The following is a 23,450-nucleotide window of genomic DNA, read 5'->3' on the forward strand; positions in this document are numbered from 1 at the left end:
CTAATTGAGTCTCTTATTGTCTGTAAAAAAATAGCAGTTGGCAAACTTGCTTTGTATTCAAAATGAACTAACTCTAACCCTACTAGAGCTCCTAAAGAAACCTACTGAAGCGTTATTCTATACTAAGATGCCTTCTCCCAATCTTTAGATGATTTTTGCCTGTCTTTTTGTTCTCTACAAATTATCCACAAAATATTAAGTCACTAATCTAGTACTTACAAAATGGAAGAGGATATTACCATATGAAGTATTTCTGATGGAAATTACTTTGTTATATTCAAATCAGTAGCCTAGAAACAAAAGCTAAATACTGCATTAATCTCCAAAATACAAGAATGACAGTTTTTATTGTGTGTATGAGCACGTGGGGAGTCTTGAGACAGGGTTTCACTGTGGTAGCTTTGGCTGGCCTGAAACTATGTGAACCAAGATGATTTTGAAATCAGAGAGAGCCTCCTGCTTCTGCCTCCTAAATGCTGGAATTAAATAAAGACAGGAGCTGCCATACCCACCCTCTTTTTTTTTTCCTACAATTTCTGAGACATGGTCTTTTAGTTTAGATTCTGAGGGTCAATCTCAAGTTCACATGCTTTGACAAAAGCACTTCATCCTCTGAGATATTCCCCAGTCCCAAATTTCCATGTTTTAGAAATAAATGTATATACTCAATTTTGCTTTACATTTGTTAAAAATACATTGCAGTTGTAGACTCCAAAGACACTATGAATAATGCTGCTCATGTATTAATCCAAAGAAACAAAAAGACTGCTATCAAAACTGCCTATTAACTTGGCACCTGAGTAACAAGGTTCATAAATATCAGTGTTTGAGAATGTCAGTATATGTCAGTATATATTTGTAGGAACAAACAAAGACATAATGTAATGATTGTTGTGTCTCTTTAAGAGACAAGTCACACAGCCTGGTCTACAGAGCTAGTTCCAGGACAGGCTCCAAAGCCACAGAGAAACCCTGACTCGAAAAACCAAAAAAAAAAAAAGAGACAAGTCACGCCTACTCCATCCCCCATCGGCTGAGGCAGGTTGATCTTCAGCTTTTGGCCTGAGTTCCTGCCTCGCTCCCCACTTCTCAGCTTCCCCTCCCTTCTCTGTCTCTCTCTCCTCTTCTCCCCTCCCTCCATCCCTCCCCTTCTCCCCTTTTCCTTCCCCTCCATAACCCCCTGAATTCAACCTCACTCTGCATGTCGTGCCTATCCACGTCTCTGTCTCTTGGGACCTATAGCATTTCTGCTGCCTACTGCCACCGGGGATCCTGCAGCATTTTTAATTTTTCCATTACATTTTGGTGCCATGACCAGCAAGAGCATCCACTTCGCCCAATTCTTGTTCACTCTCTATACGTGATCATACGTGTAACTTAAATACACCTATGCTTAATGTTATAATTGTTCATTACACCTCATTTCAGACTACAAAAACAATAAGTCTCATGTTTTAAACTGGTATGTACTTTTAAGTCTCTTACAAGAATACTCTGTATTTAATACAACCCTCATTTAAAATATATTAAGCTGTTCTCTACTATTGTCAGTTCTGCCATTAACGTTCTATTGCACGGAGTTTCTTCTTTCTGCCTTTTTACAAGTGTAATCTTACCTGTTAAGAGCCAGTACAGTCAAGCTCAGACCCAGCTCTTCAAGCGGATTCTATATGGTAGTTATACCTAATATACAGCCCTCAATTGCTAAGAGATCTGGGGAATGTGATATTTAAATATTTAATTAATAAAAAACTTTTCATAACAAAAGAGACACGTTGGCTCCTAGTAGCAGCACACTACTTCCTCCAAAGAAGACAGAAGACAAATCTGTCCGCAGTTGGCTTCGACTGCCAAGTGCTGACCATTGCCATTGGGCAAAACTGCCTTTCATCTAAACTAAAGATCTCCAGACGTGGACAGAATCGCTGGAATCAACAGCCTAGCTGCTCAGGTCAAGGTAGGCTTGTCTTCCTACAGATTTCTTAGACCACAGGATCTTCTGGCGCCTGGCAGGCCCTGCATTAAACAGCAAAAGGCAAATGCAACCTTCAGCGACTATGGAGGACCCTAAAGAGTAGCTCTGGGTGCCAATCAAGTAAGTTCTCTGTCATTTTATAATCAGTAACTAAAGTAAAATCTTATCCTTCTCAAAGATCTCTGATACTGTTTGATAGCTGAGAGGTTTTGCCAGTTTAAAAAAAAACAACCTCACCAAACAAATTTCAGATCAAATTTCTCTCTCATGCTGCCTTCCATAGTCTTAAAAATACTTTTTTCATTGTACAAAAATATGTCAGTCATTATATAATATATGTGTCTAAAACTTCTGTTTTCACAAACCCAAAGAATTCTAGTGAGTTCCAGAGAGCTGAATTAAAGGATCCACTTCAAACAGGTCAGATACATCCCCCTCAATTCCCTGGTCCTAAATTTTTTTTCCCTTAATTTAACTTTGTTCTTTGTTCCGCCAATACCTTAAACAGGTATAAGAGACACAACAATCATTACACGTTATATACTCACTAGAACGTGGATTCCTTCTTTTTCAACTGGAGCTTTGTCATATGTAGCATCACAAACTCGAACCAAAGTTGTCACTCCGTACTTCTTAAGTTCCTTTATTAAAAAAAAAAAAAAAAGGGGAAACTTTTTGGGAGCTCTGAAGCCTGATTTTTTTTTTTTTTAAATGTACTATTATAAACAGAAACTATGTGGTGTCATTCTTAGGCAAAGTTCAAAACTGATCTCACTGCAGCAACACGTAACAGACACACTCCTTGTGGGAAGAGTCATCTTTCTAAAAGGGCAGTAGTAGCACAGCACAAAAACTTTATAGTTCATACACACACTGACCTACAAATTCTATTCTTGGGATTTCATTGTAAAGAGGTAACTAAGACAGAACAGCTTACACAGCATCTTCATCATAAGTAGAACAAAATGCTAAACACTAGAAATGTTTATTAATGTTCCCAAGAAAGGAAATGGCTGAGGGATGGTACACCCATACAAATATTATGATAGCTATAAAAGTAATACTGAAGAGACTGGGGAAAGTTTTAAATATGTGGTATGATCTTACATATGTGTACTTATAAGCATACATAACATGTAGGGGGGAAAATCTAGAAGCCAAGTTATTTAGCAATTCATTATTTTTTGTTTTGTTTTTATTTTTTTGAGACAGGGTTTCTCTGTGTAACTGTCCTAGCTGTCCTGAAACTTATTCTGCAGACCAGACTAACCTTGAACTCAAAGATCTGCCTACCTCTGCCTCCCAGTGTTGGGATTAAAGGTTTGCTCTGCCACGCCTAGTTAATTTGGTTTTTGGTTTATATTATTTTGCTTTTGTTTACCTGGACTTTGTTCTTGATTGCTTTTCAAGACAAGGTTTTTCTGTGTAATAACCCTAGTTGCCTTTGTAGACCAGTCTGGCCTCAAACTCAAGATACGGGCCTGCCTCTGTCTTCTGATTGCTGGATTAAGGGTATTCAACACCAAGCCTGGCTCTTATTTTGCTTTTTTGTATGTTTTGGTATTTGTGTAATAAGCATTTATTGATTTTCTAAAGCACAAAAGTTTAATTTTGAAATTAGGAAGAAAAAGTGATTTAAAATTATAGACAAATGCCTTGCTCTTTTAAACAGAAAATACAGCCAGGAATGGCTCTCCAGAGGCAATGTCAGGCAGATCTCTAGAGTTCAAGGACAGACAGGGCCATATAGTGAGACCCTGTCTTTAAAAATATTTATTTACATTTATTCATTTTTGTGCCTATGCTTATGAACATACTGCAATGCACACATGGAGATTCTAAGACAATTTTCAAATTTCAGTTCTCTCCCTTCCATATGGGTTGATGGCCATTAGGTTTGGTGGTTAAGTACCTTTACACACTGAACCATCTCACCAGCTCCCAGCTAGGAATTTTAAAAATTAATTTCAGCTGGGCAGTGATAGCACATAACTTTAACCCCAGTACTTCGGAGGCAGAGGCAGGTGGATCTCTGTGAGTTCAAGGCCAGCCTGGTCTACAGAGTGAGTTTCAGGACAACCAGGGCTATTACAGAGAAATCCTGTCTCAAAAAAATCTATTTGACATCAGCTTTTCCCTCAATAAAATGAGAGTCCCAGCTGCTCTACCTACACATCAACAGAATTTGCATTTGACGATATAATCTATAAAAGATTAAAAATTTTACATTCAAATATTTGCTAAAGAGTAGAGTTTCTTCATTATAAAAGGTGGGGGGAGGGGAATGAGAATCTGTTCTACTACCCATGACCACTTCCTTCCCCAAGTTTCTGGGTTCCTATATTGTGCTAACTACTGTTACTAAGTAGTTTGGAGTATCTTTTCACTGAGATTTGAAGTATAACATAAGTTTATTTCTTTAATTATTACATTTTAATTTAATGTACATTAAATTTAATTTAATGTAATTTGTTGTAGCATGTGTGTGGAGGTGTCAGAGAACAACTTGGGGGAATGAGTTGTCATAGTCCCGAGGATAAAACTCAGGTTGTCCTACCTGACAGCTGGCTCCTTTACCCATCTCATCCACCCCTTAACCTGAGTGTCAGTATGACTGACTTCAGTGTCAGTTCTACCAAATACAACGAGCCACTGGGCAAACTAAATAAATGGCTTTGAAAATGAGTGGTACTATCTGTAAGAGGAAGGGAACAAGAGTGCCTGTGTCATATCAAATTTTTGTACCTAGACAGAAACAGCACTCAGTGCTTACTACTACAATGTTGAGTATATACTGTGCTCAACAAATGTGTTTTATTACTGAAAATGACAGAAAGTACTGCCAATAAATGGAGAAAGAACATAAGATTTAAAGTACTAATCATAGTATCCCCAAATTTCCTAAGTATTCTTTCAAAAAACTCTATAGTAACAATTCAACCCAATATAAACTATGATAGGATAAACCATTTATAGTTAGATCACACAATTTAATGTTAATTTTAATAGGATTAACTATAAATCAATCCCAAAAGTAGACTACGCTACAATCTTACCTCTGTGAACTTGTTGAGAGTAGCGTTGGTGGGGTTGTGAGTTATCAGAAAACGCATGTTCTCGTAAGAGATCTCCACAGGGGCTGGACGGTTCATTATGGCAAATAAAAAGTGTGAGCGTGCGTGTGTGAGTGTAACAAGGAAAATGGGGTTGGGGGGCTTCAATAAATCTTGAAATGTTCCTCAGCAGAAAACATTAAAAAGACCACTAAAATGCCTATTATTGATCACTATTTTCTCTATTCAACTTGTTTACTCCTTATAAAGTTTCTCTCTTCAACACAGGCAGAAGTATTCAGAATCCACTTCAATCCAAATTCAACTTGGGCCTCAATGTCTGCAGATGGATACCTTCAGCCTCCAAAAAATCCAACTACATACAAAATTTAAGCAGCCTTTAAACTACATTTAGGCACTAGTGAGACAAGTTAAAAGTGTAGGTTCTTTTCCACTTTTGTTTACTTGATGCTTAATTTTACTGGAGTCATTAAAAGAAATATGCTTGCAATTAAAAAGAAAAAAAAGCCTACTACTTCTGAGGCCAGTCTCGGTGTCCAGAGTCTTCAAGGCAATGTTAATTATGGCACATATATCCCCCAAGCTCACTTGTCAGCGAAAATGCTGTGCTGAGCCTGGCAGAAGTCTGCCCTCACACTCAGAATCGCCATAAATGTGCAACGTATATTCCAACGAAAAACCTGGAGAAGAGAAGCATACGAAAAAGGAAGTGAGACTAATAACAAAGTAAACATGAACTCTTAAATAAGAACGCATTCTCTAAGAGCCCAAGATAGGTCAAAGGAGACCAATGACAGCCACCTGTAAAGATTAGAAGGGTGCACACACAGAGTCTTAAACACCAGTCTTACATCTTTTTTCAAAACGGATTCAATACAGATAATGGGAGAATAACTTATTTCTAACTCATTTTTCAATGTCTAGATCTTAAAAATTCATTCAAATCCTAAATTACTTGAAAACTTTCATTGAACAACTTTTAGCTGTTCAGATCACAAAAATACTATATTTTCCTGCTTCTGATATACCTTTCACATGTATTCTTTGTTTAAAATACGGTATCTATCTGTAAATAGGCTGAGGACATTTAACAAAATCCTACTTCAAAGATCTGATCTTATTAAATTGTACACATTGCCCTCCTCAGCAATTATAATACTAATCCATTAGCATGTCAAATATTTTATTTTAGGGCTGGAGCTGTAACTTAGCTGGTAGAGTGCTTGCCTAGCATCCACAAGCCTAGTATGATCACCAGCACCTCATAAACTGGGTACGGTGGCATATGTCCAGTAATCTAGCACATGAAAGGTAGAAACAGGAAGATCATTCTTGGCTGCACAGCAAGTTCAAGAAGGCATGCCTGAATAAACAAACAAACAAACAAACAAATAAATGGGAAAAAAAGAAGAGGGCAAGTCTGGGCTCCCCCACCCCTGCAGCTTGCTTGTTTATTTATTTATTTATGTGAAAAGAAGTAAAAGGACTTGTCTCAAGTCACCTGAATTAATTGGGTCTCAATCTAAAGTCTTCTATTAGCCCTGTGGTTTTTGTGATCTACCACCACTGTCTGCTGACCACTCATGTACAAACTCAACCTCTTATTTCCAGCCCACTTTACCCTTACTACTATTTTTCACATCACCGCCTCAAGATTACAGAATCAGCAGGCATGGTACAGTGCACCTGTAATCTCAGCTCTCAGGAAGTTGAGACTGGAATGTGAATTTTTAGGCCCTCCTTGGTTACATAGCTTCATAGTGAGACCCTATACCAAAAATAATGTAGGAAATTTTTTTCAAAAAAAAAAATGGAGTTGGAGAAACATGCCTTTAATCCCAGCACTTGGGAAGTAAAGAAAGATGAATTTCTGTTATGAGGCCTGCCTGGTCTAAAAAATGAGTTATTACAGGACAGCCAGGGCTACACAGTAAGACCCTTTCTAGGGCTGGAGAGATGGTTCACTGGTTGAGAGAGTATACTGCAAAAAAAAAAAGAACCCAACTTCAAATTTCAGTATCACACTGGGCAGCTCCCAATACCCTGTGATTCCAGCTCCAGAGAGATGAAAAACCTCGGGCCTCCAAGGGCACCTACATTCATTCATATGTGCATACCCAGCACACATACACAAATAAGGTTAGATAAGTATTAATAAATCTTTCAAAAAATAATTATGGAGCTGGGTGTGGTGGAGCACACCTTTAATCTCAGCACTAAGAAGGCAGAGACAAACCAATCTCTATGAGTTCAAGGTTAGCCTGGTTTACATAGCTAGTTCCAGGACAGCCAAGGCTCCACAGAAAAACCATCTAGAAAAACCTAAAAAAATAAACAAATAAAACAAAAAAAACTTTAGGACTTATTATTTTTTCTGTGTTTTGCCTGCATATCTTTACATCATGTACATGTAATGTCTATGGAGGCCAGAAGAGGGCCTAGAACTGGTGTTATAGATAGTTGTGAGACACCTAGTGGGTGCTGGGGATCTGGGCTCTCTGGAACAAGCATTGAGCCATTATCTCTCCAGGCCTTAAAAAAAAAACAATTTTAAAAGGAAAAAAGGAGGGCTGGAGAGATGGCTCAGTGGTTTAGAGCACCTTCTGCTCTTCCAGAGGCCCTGAGTTCAATCCCCAGCAACCACATGGTGGCTCACAACCATCTGTAATGAGATCTGGCGCCCCCCTCTGGTGTGTGGGCATACATGGAGGCAGAATGTTGTATACATAATAAATAAATAAATCTTAAAAAAAAAATAAAAGGAAAAAAGGAATGTGAAATCCGTAGTTAAGAGTACTTCTTGGTTTTTCAGAGGACCCGGGTTTGGTTTCCAGCATCCACACTGCAGCTGACAACTGTCTGTGGCTCCAGTTCCAGACAACCTGACACCCTCTCTCTTAGCCTCTGAAGGCTCTTCTCTTGCATTCATGTTAGGAGCAGCTACACATACAAGCAAAACACCCACATATATTAAAAAAAAAAAAAAAGCTATCTGAAGGTCAGTGATCCCACAGCATTCTTCTCTCCAAATATTACTAAAACACAAGGTAAGTCAGAGCAGTAGCAGAATCCTAATTTTATTTTAGGCCTGCTGCTTTGAAATAGTTTAAGATTTTCATTACAAACAGGCTCAGTCAGATGATAGGTTCCTCTGGAAACAGGGACATGGTCTAAGAAGTTCTTTTTCTTGGCTCATCTATATATAAATCACCAATAACTAAATGCTTATTTGATGTTTCAAGGCTGAAAGTATAGCCCAGAGGTAGCATGACTGCCCAACAGGCATAAAACCCTGGGTTTGATATCCCAGCACTGCAAAACTTAGTGTAATAATAATTTTAAAAGCTGGGCATAGTGGCACAGGTCTGTAAATTCTAGTACTTGAGAAGCAGAAGCAGAAGGATCACCAAGTTCCAGGCCAGCCAGGGCTACATTTTTAGACTTTGTCTCAAAAAATATATTAAATTTGTAACAAAAATATATTTGTGCTGGGTACATTTCAGTGACAGAGGGCTTGTCCAGCATGCACAAGGCCTCAGGTTCTATCCCCAGCACAGAAAATAAAAATAAAGGCTGTATATGTCCAGATAGAAAAGAATATGAAAGATATATTGGTGCAAGTCACTTAGTGAAGAAAGTGAAATACAGAGAACCTGGACTGACAAACATCTTCTATTCTCACATCTTTCTTATATTCTCGTTTTATAAATGGCATTATTTGTGATATTACCATGGATACAAAACTAAAACATTCCTAAAATATGGTCCAGCTTTGTGGTGTGTATCTTTAAACCAGCACACAGGAGGCAGAAGCAACCAAATGTCAGCCTGCTCTATACAGCAAATTCCTAGCCAGTCAGGGCTACAGAGTTGAGACCCTGTCTTAAAAAAAGAAAGAGAGCTGTGCAGTGGTGGTTCACGCCTTTAATTTCTAGCACTTAGGAGGCAGAGGCAGGAGGATCTCTTGAGTTGGAAGTCAGCCTGGTGTACAGAGTGAGTTATAGAACAACTATGACTATACAGTAAAACTCTATCTCAGGATAAGGGGGGGGGGGCAAATTCAAGGTCATTCTTGGTACACAGAAATTTTTGACCAGACTAACTACAGATCTCTGGAAGTCCAGCCAGGTCTACATAGCAAAGTTCCAGGACAACCAGGGCTACATAGAGAGACCCTGTCTCAAAAAAAAAAAAAAAAAAAGGAAAGGAAAGAAAAGAAAAGAAAAACTGTCTATGACTAGTCTTATAATTCTCGATTCTAGTTGCAATCTCAATTACAGGATTACACAAGACATTTTACAGAACACTCCTCTTGTGCGGCCAAGGAGTTTTAGAGCAAAGCTGGGAGAAATGCAGATATAAACTAGTCTGACCTTTTAAAAATTCAAAGATCTTGTTCAAATAGGCTAAATGTTTTTAAGACCAACACTATTAATTAGGAACAAGAGCCTAGATCTCCTGACTTATTTTTTTTCCTTCCATTTTGGATGCACTCACATATTCTTCAAGACCGATTCTTTCTACATGCAAGTCTAACTTTTCTTCAAGTATCTGTAACTGCTGCCTTCTGTGAGGAAAAGATTATAAGAAACTACTCAAAAACAATGGTTTGCATACACTGCGCAGCAAAACACAAGGAAATTCTAACCTACATTTGAATCTTTTGGTTCAGTGTTATCACAGCTAATGTGTACCAGCTGAGCTGAGGCACTAAAAGGCTTGCATTGTAGCGGCAGTCAGACTTAAAAGCTAAGAGTCCTAGCATCAAATTCTCTACCTAGTCTCTGGTGTTTGCCTGCTGAGCAAACAAAACAAGCTTTATCCCATCTTCTTCCTCTTACTTCATTTTGGAAGAGCCATTTCCAGGGACAATGATAGCTTTTTATTAGATTTTCAATTCTTAATACTGAAGAGCTCCAACAACAGAATTTCTGCCAAAAGAAACAGTATGTTCTATCAAAATTCACAGACACATAATAAAAGCAAGTTTCTGTCCCACCCATTCTCCCTGGAGTTCCATTACACACCAAACAGTACAAGCTTTGCACCTATCATTTCAGATGAACTAATGTTAACTGCAGTTGACACTCAATGCAAAGCAAACAACCTGTTTTTAAAACAAAATCTCCAACATAATCTACCACAGCTAGAATACTCAAACAGTGCAGAATCTAACACTGTTCCCAGCACCCATGTCAGGCAGTTAGTTCACAATAAAGCTGGCCTCCAATAGCACTCTCACACTGGTATATACCTCCATAGACATATACACGGCTAAAAAGAAAGTTATATTTGATACAATTCCATTTTTATGTAATATTTAAATTTCAGCAAAAGAATATACTGTCACAGAAGAATTGAAAAGAAACCCCTTTAATCTCTTTGATCTAAGCGGAGGGCTAGAAAGAAGGGATAGAGAGTAGAGGGGAAGGATGTAGGGGTTTAGAAGAATAGGCAAGCAAGCAGAGTCCTAACTAGCTGAGACAGTATGGAAACTACTTAAAACTCTGAGGGTATAAAGCAAAGAGATAAATCCGGGGGTCAGTATTCTACTGCTTGTATCTAAATGAGAATCTACAGCCAACTTGTATGAAATAACCCAGTACCCATCCTTTAACTGGAGTATATGTATGTATGGTTTTTCTTTTTCAAAATAAGGTTTCTCTGTGCAGCCCCTGGCTGTCCTGGAACTCACTTTGTAGACCAGGCTGGACTTGAACTCAGGATTCCACCACCTCTTCCTCCCAAGTGCTGGGATTAAAGGGATGTGCCTCCACCGCCCAGCAGCAGGGTATAGTCTTAAAATGGAGAACTAGGCAAAGGTAGTAAACTATATCTATACAATAAACAAATATGTAAAGATATATGAAAGACACTAATTTAAAGCAAATTTAAAGATGCAGGGCAGAGTAAATGGTATGCTTTTAGAAATGCACGTGTGCACTTCCACAACCATGGACTATCTGAAAGGTTAAAAAGACAAGGGGGTAAGGTTTCCTGGAGGCAGAGAAAGGGTGGGGAGGAGCTGAAGGACAGAAGCATAATTTGCTTATCTTAACATACACCTTTTGGATGAATTTAGCTTTTCCAGGTAATACTACATATCTTTAAAAAAAAAAATTCTAGGGTGATAAAGAATCTCTAATGACTTAAATTTATGTTCCAAACAATGCTATAATAATCACAGGGTTAGAAAATACTTCCAGAGGGCTAGTCCCTCTGTCCCAGGCAAGTCTGTAAGTCTGTAACTACTACAGTTCTGAGAAGTTTTCATATTTGTTAAAGACTCAGCAAATTTCAAGTCATGCCTTAGCAACTACAGTCCTGTTCAACTCTGAATACAACATTTCAAAGGCATGAGAGATCAGCCCTATTTAATTTGATCCGATCTTAATAACTTCAATCAACTCCTATCAAGCTTTCCACCTCTTTCAGCTTCAAGTCATATAAGCCTCTAATGTGATGACCTATGCCAGTATTCACCAAATTAAAACAGCACATTAGAATATAAATGCACAGGCCGGGCGGTGGTGGCGCACGCCTTTAATCCCAGCACTCGGGAGGCAGAGGCAGGCGGATCTCTGTGAGTTCTAGGCCAGCCTGGTCTACAAGAGCTAGTGCCAGGACAGGCTCCAAAGCTACAGAGAAACCCTGTCTCGAAAAACTTAAAAAAAAAAAGAATATAAATGCACAATAAAAGAATTCTGGACAGAAGGAAATAGAACCTGAACCCCAAAGTCTAAAACACAGGTTTACATACTGTTATTTTTTTGACAGAAAGTCATACAAATGAGTCTGAGTAGTCTCTATGGTCAGGCAATTTAAAGCCAAATGTACACTGTATGCTCCGCCAAAACCTCGCACTTTCCCTAAAAGAAATCCGACCTTCATGAACAAAAGTATCTGAATCTCCCACTAAAATAAACACAAATGACCTAATCTGAATTTATCCAGATGACCTAAAATTTGTGTCTAGATAAGATATATTAATTTAAATATTTACTGGATTTATACTATGTCATATACTCTTAAGGCAAAAAGCAAGTAACAAAAACAAAAAATTTCTCTATTGGAATAAATTTTGTATTTTAGTGGGAAAAAGATAAATATAGTACCACTCCTTAGAGAAAAATGCAAAGCAAAACAATCTGTAGTTCCAGAAGAAACAGGGATTCCAATTTTTTAAAAAGAAAGAACTTGCTAGAAGAGTGACATTTTAACCAAGCCTAGAGGGTGTGATCCAAAAAAATACTCAAGAGCATTTTAGACAAGCAGATAAGCTGTAGTTACAATCATAAATGACATGCCTTGGGTGTTCCAGGAAAAACAGGAGGGCCAGTGCTACTGGAAAAGAGGACAAAGAAATGCAGAGTCAGAAGTGAGAGCCTTATAGGCTCCATAAGGTTTTGGCTTTCATTCAGAAAACAATGACCCTCAAATGAAGCCAATTAACAGTTTCTTTCAAAAATGACAATTTGTTTTAAGTAAGAGATCACTCCAGCTGCTTTATAAAAACAGATTGGAGGGGGGCTGGAGAGATGGCTCAGAGTCTTGAGAGCACTGACTGCTCTTCCAGAGGTCCTGAGTTCAATTCCCAGCAACCATATGGTGGCTCATAACCATCTGTAATGATATCTGGTGGCCTCTTCTGGCCTGCAAGTATACATGCAAGCAGAACACCGTATATGTAATAAATAAATAAATCTTAAAAAAAAAACAGATTGGAAAATGATATGGGTAGAAGCACAAAGATGGATATGGGGGGCCTGTTGCTACAATCTAGGAAATAAGGCAGCTTAGAACACAGTAACAACCCAGAGGATAACTTAAGTCAGTCTTCAGATACATTCTGAAGCAGAACCTAGAAAGCTGTGTCCACACACTAAATACTGAAGGTAAAATTCAAAGTCCTGAGTAACTGTTAAAACTCATGGGCACCTACTCAGACTAGAGACCGAAATCATCTTGACCATCAAAAATAGGGAGACTGTTGAAAAAATATACTGTACTGTTTTGATTATTTGAGAAAACTTCTGAAGAGAACTAATGTTTACAAATTAAACACTTCCCATTTGGTTAACTAGTCTCAAACTAAAATTGCTCATTTTCCTGACTTACTCCAACTTGAATACTGCTGAGACAACCGCTTTCTCCAGCACGGGTCACCTAGCTTGTTTATCCGCTAATGCTACAATCTGTCAAACAGAAACTAGGGGCACAGCTTCTTGAAACTTAGAAGATTCATATTATTTCCCTCCTTCCACTGACTCTGATCCCAGACAATAAAATATCTGCTGTGTTTTTTACAAAGCAGGAACCAAAATATCTGTAAATAAGATAAAAATAGCAGGGTAGCATCTTTAACTGGTTAAAGAGAACAGCTCTCAGAGTTTCAGAGGCACTCCTTGCTTATTCCCACTCCTGCACTTCCTCCTTTAAGAAGGGAACTTGAGAACGAAGTTCCAGTACAGAAATCAATAATCCATTCTATAAAAAGAAGCTATGACCTTGATGGTAGGAAATGTCTTCACATTTCAGAACCAGCAAAGACACATGGCCTGCCACTCAAAATGGAAAGGAAAGCAATTAACCAACAACCACCTGCTTCCGAGAACACTCTGACAGCTGCTCACTCACATCCAGTGGGCCCTGTTTCCACCCAAATGAAGAGGAAGGGTTTCCAAATTTGTACCCTGGTGATTAGAAAAATCCCTTTTTAGTGATATATTCCTCTACAAAGTTTTAAGACAAGCGCTGTAGCATTTTTCAAGCCACATTTGAAAATGTACTTTTCAACAGCATGATGTATTTTTCCTCTAAAAATTAGCATTTCTCCAGATAAATATCTTGTCCTAAAATGTCATTTTTCCTTCCATAAATAAAATTCATCTGGGCCTGGTGGCACATGCCTGTAATACCAGCACTCAGGAGGCAAAAGCAATAGAAACCCCATAAACTAGAAAGTCAACCTGGGTTACAGTGAGTTCCCGGCCAACCTGAACTACAGAATGAGGCTTTCAAAACACAAAATGGGCTGGAGAGTTGGCTGAGGTTTAAGAGTTTTTACTGTTCTTGCAAAAGGCCCAACTACAGTTTCCAGTACCCATGCAGGGCAGTTCACAGCCACCTGTGACTCCAACTTCAGAGAAACCAACAACTGTGGCCTCTACAGCCACCTGCACTCATGTGCATGCACACACACAATTTAAAATAACAATCATCTTTTTTTTGAAATGCACAAAAAACAAAAAAAATACATGCAATGCAAATTCACAGTATTAGGGTTAATTTCTATGTTTTTCTTTTTAAAAATTATACTGGTTAATAATATGAAAAAAACTAATGGTATAATCCAGTCCTAACATTGGGTGCTCATCTAATTGTTTTCAGCAAATCTTTTAAAAATTAAAACAGCTGGGCCAGATGGTGATGATGCACTCAGGAGGCAGAGGCAGGTGAATCAACGAGTTCAAGGCCAATCTAGTCTCCATAGTGAGTTCCAGGACCGCCAGGGCTACACAGATAAACCCTGTCTCAAAACAAAACAAAACAAAAACCCAAAATAAACTAAACTCCTGTTATATTGTTTCTACTCATCCATACTGTCATTTGTAAAGGAAAGTATCGAGGCCATCCTTTCTATGGGCTTTATGTTTAAAGACTAGTTATTTGCATTTCAGGACACCCAAGCCCCTTTTATTGTAAAGTTATGCTCATTAATTTTCTAAACAACTGTGGTAACCTTCTTACACAGTAAGAACTACCTCCAATTAGTTCCTCTGCCACAAAATAAACATAATATTTGTTTTTCTTGTTCTATCTTTATTTCTTTAATCTCACTAGACTAGTTTCCCTAGGAAACAATTTAAATCTTAATCATTTTAATTCAGCTTTCAACTTCACCATACACATTAATTCAAAACCTGCTTACTGAATTATTTCTTTAACAGATACACTTGAGAGCTTAGGGTATTATTATGTAGTAGAAGCACTTGCCTAGAGTGCTCAATCTCCAGAATCAAAATTCTAAACCAAACCAACAAACCCACCCAAATCCTGACTTTCAACTGTTAATAGTTTTAATAAAGCAAATTCAGAAGCAAAATCCCAAGACACCTGGCTTCTGCCTGTCAACACCACTTCGAAATGTTTCCTACGCTGCCATCAGGACAGTTGAAATGACTGGGCAGCTGCAAGTTCCCTGAGGTTGCAAAACAGACATTTGGAAAAGGTTATATGAATCACCTTTCAAAATAACCCACCACACAGGAGCAGCATGCAAAGCAAAAACCCAATGGCCCTTTTAAGCCTCTATAATACAGTCATGCAGAACTTCCCAGCTATGCATAGGTCATCAGAACTTTCCATTCTCAGTTTGATAAATACATTGACAAAAACCACAGTTTGTCCAGTATCCACCCCAGAAAGGGAGAAGAAATTCTCTATGTTCAGGATACCAAATAAGACATTCCAAAAACCCATTTGTCAGCATAAAGTCCTTTGTTTTGAGCCCCACAGAACATTCTGCTGTTAGAGCATTTTTGTCTACATTTCGGTGAAAACTGGTTAAGTTACACCTCACTTCCTCTATGCTTGTTTTTATGAATCCCATTTCATAGTCATATGTGTCTGTAGGTCTCTTTAATATGTTATCTAATCACTAGTTGTCCAATAATGGCATGGTTATTTTCATGTTATATTTCACATAGAAATATTTCCAATTTTAAAAAACTCACAATGAAAATAAATAGTGTATGTTATGTATGAGTGTGAAGTAAAACTGGTGAAATCGCCGATGTCTTGCCAAGAATCTTTATTGCCACTTAGTTTAACATGGACTCTAATTTAAGAACATAAAATCAAATCAATCTTGTCCTCTTCTTCTAAATGCTTCCTCCATTTGTAAGACTCCACCAGTCCTGAATGATACCAAAATCTGTGACCAGGCATCTGTATGGCTGTGTACACCACACACACCCTACTCAGGATCAAGCCCCTTCCTGCAAGATCAACATGAAGTTTTCATGTTAACATTACATAGGTTAGGAAAAAAATGAAAAGGGATCAAGAAGATCAAGACTTCAAGAGAACCAGCAAATTGGCTCAGCCTGTAAAGGTACCTACTGTCAAGCATAAAAGTGGGAGTCCACTGGGTCCAAAGAGAGAAACAACTCCCATTAAATTGTCCTCTGTCACACGCAAATGTACACACACATGCAGAGACACACACCTAATAGAAAGCAAAGACTCCTAAAGAAAAGTATGAACAGTGAAAAAGTAAGCACAGTGAAAGACGTGGACTTGACGTGACCTGAGAAAAGATTAGCCTTTGGTTAACCAGATTAACATTGGAGGTGACCTTGACCATACAAGAGAATTTCAGGTCAGTTCAAACTGCACTTAAGATCCTTAAAAATTCCAAAGTGGAATAGTGATCATAAGAACTGAGCAAATACTGTCAGAGTGGGATTGCCTCCTCAGACAGACACACAGATGCGCGTACACATACATACAGAGACAAAACTTCACAATAAAAATATCCTCAGCCAGGTGGTGGTGGCGCATGTCTTTAATCCCAGCACTCAGGAGGCAGAGGCAGGCGGATCTCTGTGAGTTTGGGGCCAGCCTGGTCTACAAGAGCTAGTTCCAGGACAGGCCCCAAAGCTATTTACTGAGAAAACCTGTCTCAAAACACAACCCCCCACAAATTCTATACTCATTAACCACACTTGATCACTGATTTTTTTTTTCTTCTCCCAGAAACAGAATTTAACTAAAGATCTCACCTCACTAGAAATGCAAAACAAAACATAGCTTAGCTGGGTATGGTGGAACATGATGAATTCCATCCAGGTCTCAGAAACTGTCACAGGAGTACTGACAGTTTGGGTCCGGGGTCACATAGCAAGATTCTGTCAAAACAGTCAGGAATGAGGATATACCTTAACTAGCATACCAAAGGCTCTGTGTTAGCTTCCCATCGATCACAGAACACACACCAACCACATGCATATGTACATATGTGACTCATGTTTGAAGTACTTCTCATATTTACATAATTTAAACTAACAATCAGATGAAAACTTGTTTGCAACCACACATGTGAAGTGGAGAATCATGTCACTAGAATCTATTGTTCCTCTATCACATCCTTCTCAATTTGCTGACAAACCCTGCTGATGACTCATATCCTTCTGTACTAACCAGCCACTCTGTTCCCTTATGATAAGCTTTTCACTGTAATGCAAGGTAGAAAACACATCAACTCATCCTGCTACTAAGAACCATAAACACCAAACATTCATATAGATTAAACACACAAGTAAGTGAGGATACAGTACCTCCTGTAAAACAATAGGGGAAGATGTTCAAATTTTACCTAAAGCTGTAAGACAGCTAGAAGAAAGCAGATCTGATTTTGAGCTGGCAAATGATACATTACTTAAAGCTAACATTTTTACCACTGCAGAAATAAAAATATAATTTATCAGAACTGCTAAAACAAATATATCATAGGTGCATTTTATGCCAAAATAATTAATATTCTGAGAGGAATGAAATTTCAATCCAAAAGTACTATGAAAGAAATTAAACATCATTTCTCTAAAAGATATTGCTCTAATGGTCAAAGTGTGTTATTTCAGACCAGGCTCAACTAGCAAAGAAAGGAGCACAGTAAAGCCTCATCTTTAAATACTTGATAGATTTAGAGTTAAAAAAAGAACATTTTGAGACATAGCCTCATAGTAACCCAGTGTCTTCGAAGCTCCCTTACATCCTCAGCCTCTAGGTTAAAAATGTTTCTTAAAAAAAAAAAAAATTAAAAATTAAGTTCCTGTGCATGCCTTTAATCCTAGCACTCAGGCAGATCTCTGTGAGTTTGAGGCCAGCCTCGTCTACAGAATGAGTTCCAGGACAGTCAGGGCTACACAGAGAAACCCTGTCTTGAAAAAACAAAAATAAATTACATAAATAAAAATTAAGTTTCTAGGCTGAACCTAAATATAAAAACTGGTGCTTACAAACAAGAACATGCAATCAAATAACAAAAACTAAGGTGTAACTGGTCAACTTTTCAAAATAATTTTTCTTGGAAAGATTATGATGCTTTAAAAATCTACAATAATTGAAAACATAGTACAAGCCGGGCGATGGTGGCGCACGCCTTTAATCCCAGCACTCGGGAGGCAGAGACAGGCGGATCTCTGTGAGTTCGAGACCAGCCTGGTCTACAAGAGCTAGTTCCAGGACAGGCTCCAAAGCCACAGAGAAACCCTGTCTCGAAAAACAAAAAAAAAAAAAAAAAAAAAAAGAAAACATAGTACAAGAGTCCCCAGATGTGATAGTAAACACTTTCAATTCCAGCACTAGGAGGTGGTGGCAGGTGATCTCTAAGAGTTCCAGACCAGCCTGGACTACATAGTGAATTCCAGGACAGCCAGATAGTTAGAGAGACCCTGTCTCAGAAAGAAAATGAAAGGAGGAGGCAGGAAGGAGGGGGTAAAAGAGGTGGTGGGAGAGGAGAGAGAGAGAATAAGGTAGAGGGAAAATGCCATCAAAAGGTGTAGAATGTACAGAAAGGTTATTTTTCTCACCAAGTTCTGGCAACTTCCTGAGGACTGTGGGAAGAAGACAGAGAGCCTACAGCTGTAAGCAGTTTTTCTTCATGGAGGTGCAGGCAAATGGCTATTTTAACAATGGCCCAGACCTCTACAACTCCAAGAGCAGGAGCTTTATGTACAACACCCACTTCACCTCTACACCAGATAATCCTTTGGATAAGGCATCAAAGCCCAAAGCAGTTCAGGAAGATACCAGACACTTCTGTGTATAATAGTTTTGAAGTTGTAAAAGGGGGAAAACTCTTCCTTTATCCAACAAATTAAATTCAAATGGCCATTTCCCAAAGTAAATTAGTACCATCCACTGCTTCAGCAGGAGTGTAAGAGCTTTAATTCCAAAAGGAAAACAATTTTTCACTCACCACCTTGTTCTGTTAGCTTAGATTCCAAAACTAGGTATCCAACATTTACTCTATAAACCAATTTGGAATCCAACATTTACTCTATAAACCAATCTCCTTACTAGTAAAGATGAAAGACTAGCACTATAAAGATTAATAAATTTAGAATGTGATGACTTATGATTTTTTTACATTTATTTTGCCCATTGTGTGTTTGTGAGGGCCACAGCATATGTGTGGAGGTCAAAGAATAGCCTGCAGTTTGTCTCTCCTATCATGTGAGCTCTAAGGATGAAGCTCAGGTTGTCAGTTGGCAACAAGCACCCTTACCTGATGAACCGTCACCTGGGTGGACATAAAGGTGATGGTTTGTGATCAGACATAAAAAGGCCTCTAAAGACGGGAATGCTGGAACCCAGAGCACTGAAGGTTAATGGACTTTTTTTTGGTTTTTCGAGACAGGGTTTCTCTGTGGCTTTGGAGCCTGTCCTGGCACTAGCTCTGTAGACCAGGCTGGTCTCGAACTCACAGAGATCCACCTGCCTCTGCCTCCCGAGTGCTGGGATTAAAGGCGTGCACCACCATCGCCCGGCAAGGTTAATGGACTTTACAAGCATCCAAACCACAATCTACCACTATCCTCCTTACTAAGTTTATTTGCTCTACCACATTAAACAGAGTTCTGATTTCTACTCAAAATTTTAATGATCCCCAACTTCTACCTATGCATTACTTAGGTTTGGCTCTAACTGAATTTCCATCTCCAGAGATAAAGTCTGAAAGCTGTGTGTCAGAGCGTTCTATCAATGCTTTCTCCAGAGGCTTTACTGATCTCCAACCACAAATTCCAATAAACGGTCGAACTGTAATATAAATCCCTACTGAATTTCAACTTTGTGTCAAAACTGTAGTCTGCAATTACTACATAATGGAAAACTATCTGTGAAGGACAGAAAAAGTTCACTTAGAGGGTTGAAAGTGCAGTTTAGTATAGGTCCTAGGTGTAAGGGGGGGGCTAACTCAAGAAAAAAAATTACAATTTACTCTGCTCACAATTTTCAACAAGTATATAAATACACATATGAAACTTTGACTTTAAAAAACACACAGGCTGGGCAAAGGTAGCACACCCCTTTAATCCCAGCAGGCGGATCTCCAGGAGTTCAAGGTCAGCCTAGTCTAGGAGGGAAAACTCCAGGACAGCCAGCCAGAGTTCTTACCTAAAGAAACTGTTTTTGAAAAACAAAAACAAAAACAAAAAAAAAACAAAAACAAAGAAACAAACAGCAAAATAATTCATTTACTCTTCCTTCCCTAATGCCACCAAAGTTCAGTGATGTTGTAAATGGTTTCTGCCTACAAACTTGGTTCAATCAAATTAAATATTACTTGACTGACTCATAGAGGGAGTGGTCTGACTTCTGTTCTGAGTCAGAAAATACCCAGTTCAGCAGTTCTGAACTATTTTTCACTGGTGAAGGTGTTCTGAAAGGCCAGCTTTTTTAGATGATAAATGTAACAAGCTGTTGTCTTAGTAATACTCTGCATCTGGAGTCCAACTTATAATTAACAGAGTACTTTCAAGTGTATTTATTCTCTTACAACTGATTTGCAATCTCTTAATTATTTGCACATCCCAAGAGACAAACTTTCAAAGTGGCAACTTCAGTGGACTCCTCAGCTCCAATAAACACACCCCATACAACACACAAAATCAACAAAAAGAAAGTCTGCTACATTTCTTTAATCAGACTTTCCTTCCAGACATACCCCAGGTGCCTCATAAAAACTGTCTCAAAGCACACACCCTGGGGCCCCAAGACAGCTTCAAGGCAGAATCTCCTCCCACATGAAAGCCTAGCTTAGGCCCCCAAAAGCCTCAAGTCAGCATCTCCTACAATGATCCTCTTGCCTCAAAGACACTTAGTCTTCTCCATTAGCTTCCACAGCTCCTGTGTGTGCAAGCTGCTGAATGACTCTTTAACAACGAGAAATTTCAAAGTCAGACACGATTCTGAGAGAATGGTTTGGTGTCCTGGAAAAAAAATCAGGAGCTTTAGATGATCTTAATTTTTAATCCAGTTCTTGTGTTACTGAACAAAGTAACTGCTCCTCATATATTTCATGCCATCACTATACAGTCCAGGGGGCACGTCACCAAATCCCTAGCGACTGGCAAACAAGCATCTCACAAATGTGCCAAGGTATCCAATGAGGATATCCTCCAACTTTATTGTGGCTATGAGCAGGGAATGAGTATTAAAACACCTGTAGCACAATGGCACTTATTACTTAATCACCCCCATCTTCCAGGGAATGACAAAACCACTTCTCAAGCTCAGTATAAGAAAAGGGACACTAAGAAAACCATTAATTTCTCCCTAAGCTTGATGGGTCATGCCTGCCATCCCAGCACTGGGGAAGCTTCAAGAGCACTACCACACATGCCAGGCCAAGCATGAGCTGCAGAGTAAGTTTCAAATCAGGCTACAGAACCAAACTTTTCACTCTTAAAAATATTTTAGCAGATATTACAAACACGTAAAATTTCTAATTTCAAGTAATATACTGATTTTTGTCTGTAAGTCTATACTCATTATCAAAAAGAACCACCTTTTTTAAACTTTCCTTATTCCCAATATTATTTGGTAGTAGTAACACTGGGAATTAAACCTAGGATTTCTCTATCAAGGAAAGTGCTCTACCACTGAGCTATTTCCCCAGACTCCCTTTTACTATTTTCAGGAAAGCTCTCAAAGTTTCACAAACTGCCCTTGATTCGGCCATCCTCTGACCCCAAAGAAGGGGAGATTACAGAGCTATAGCACCAACTTCACTTCAACTTTGCTTACATATTTCCAATTACTATCTATGATTACATCATTAAGGTATAAAATTCAACAATTCTTCATCTCCAATCCCCAATTCAGTCTACTTATACACCTATAATCTTATTATTTGGAAGACCAAGATCAGAGTTCAAAGCCAAACTGTGTTACAAAGACTTTGAGACCATACTGAACTACAAGAAGGATCCTATTTGGAATATCTAAAAGTAGTAAAATAAAACAAATGAAACGAAGTAATTCCTTCTTCAAGAGCAAACAGAGAAAAATCCAATAACAATAAAGTCGGACCATTCAATCCGAAACTAAAAATGTCCGGATCAGAAAACAAAGCCCTGATAATGTGTTCTTCTATAGCCTTAGTTTCCGTTTGCACCCTAACAAGGCTTAACTTCTCTCACTTCCTGTCTGAAACTGCTCGGGAACACAGAGCGCGGAAACAAGTAAATACATATACTAATCCAGCTGTAGCGACGCATTTGCTGAATGCCTACAATGACACTACATTAGTCACTTTATATTTCGTGACAAATCCAGAGACAGAAACTCGACTATGGCACTTATCGACATTGTATACTACGACTGTTAGGCGCTTTCCTGCAGAAGGGTAAGAGAGAGTCACAGCCTCAAAGGCACTGCAGTTTACCTCACTAAATATCCTTGACCTGGACACTAAGCATTTACCTACCAAAAAAAAGTTTACGCTTCCCAATAAGCTACCGGCAAAAACTCGGGATCCTGGGCAGGAGTCAAGCTCGATTAGTGAGCGCTGGGAAATTGGGGGTGGGGAGATGGCAAAGACATCTCTAGAAATTCAGAAATTTACATACATTTTTACTAAAGGAGGGAAAAAAGGGCAAAAGATCAGCGTCATGGGAGACTCAAACCCTTTTCTCTTACTTGACCGCAACTCACGGATCCCACGTTTCTGAGCGAGTTAGACCCTGGACACGGAGGTTCACTAGCAACACAAAGACCAAGGGGCCTCCAGGATGCCTGTGCTCACGCGCCGGACGAACGCAGGCGCACCCCTGCACACCTCGCCCGCCACGCTCCCTCCTCACCCCCGCTCGCTCTCGCCACACCTTCGCCCCCACAAGGACACATGCTGCCCGCACACGCACCTTCTCCCGCATTCTTTCACGCTCGCTCGCTCGCTCCCCCACCTCGAGCCGCGCTCCCCGCCCCTTGCCCGGCCCGGCCCTCCTTCCGGGGACGTGTCTCGGGCCTGCTCTAATGGCAGCGGCGCCTCCCGCCCTCCCCTGCCCGAGGCCCGGGCGCCGCGCGGGGCCGCCCGGGAGGGGCGCACTCACGCTGGCGAGCTGGGGACTGAGCATTGAAGGCCGAACGTATATTCTAACGAAAAGTGCTGACAAGCTGGGGACTGGGCATTGAAGGCCGGCGGAGGCAGGAGCGAGGAGGCGCCTCTCTCCTCAGTCACCTCGGCGGCGGCGGCGGCGGCGGGAGCGGCGGCGGCGGCGGCGACGACTCCCCTAGGGAGGGAGGGAGCGAGCGAAGGGCGCCTTGTGCCCCCCCCCCCGCCTCCCACTCCTCCCTCCTCGCCATCATGGCGGTCTCCGGGCGGGGAAGCT

The 23,450-nt window shown here is 39.6% G+C and overlaps 1 protein-coding gene across 3 annotated transcripts in view; it reads right to left on the minus strand.

Moving 5' to 3' along the window:
- Ptp4a2 (protein tyrosine phosphatase type IVA, member 2) overlaps positions 1-23,196 on the minus strand; it is a 33,721-nt gene extending 10,525 nt beyond the window's left edge. Inside the window, exons 1-3 of one of the 3 annotated variants that reach the window (XM_026781964.1) lie at positions 23,172-23,196; positions 5,032-5,729; positions 2,524-2,616 (exon numbers count right to left, since the gene is read on the minus strand). In XM_026781964.1, coding sequence (XP_026637765.1) covers positions 2,524-2,616; positions 5,032-5,127 — 189 coding nt within the window. In that variant the 5' untranslated portion in view covers positions 5,128-5,729; positions 23,172-23,196. Of the gene's footprint in view, positions 1-2,523; positions 2,617-5,031; positions 5,730-9,826; positions 9,843-22,982; positions 23,049-23,171 lie in introns of those variants that run through there. The other 2 variants (XM_005353173.2, XM_026781965.1) reach the window with 2 other exon arrangements.
- Positions 23,197-23,450: the final 254 nt, after the last annotated feature.

The sequence above is a fragment of the Microtus ochrogaster genome, chromosome 10, assembly GCF_000317375.1.
Source record: "Microtus ochrogaster isolate Prairie Vole_2 chromosome 10, MicOch1.0, whole genome shotgun sequence".
Lineage (NCBI taxonomy): Eukaryota > Metazoa > Chordata > Mammalia > Rodentia > Cricetidae > Microtus > Microtus ochrogaster.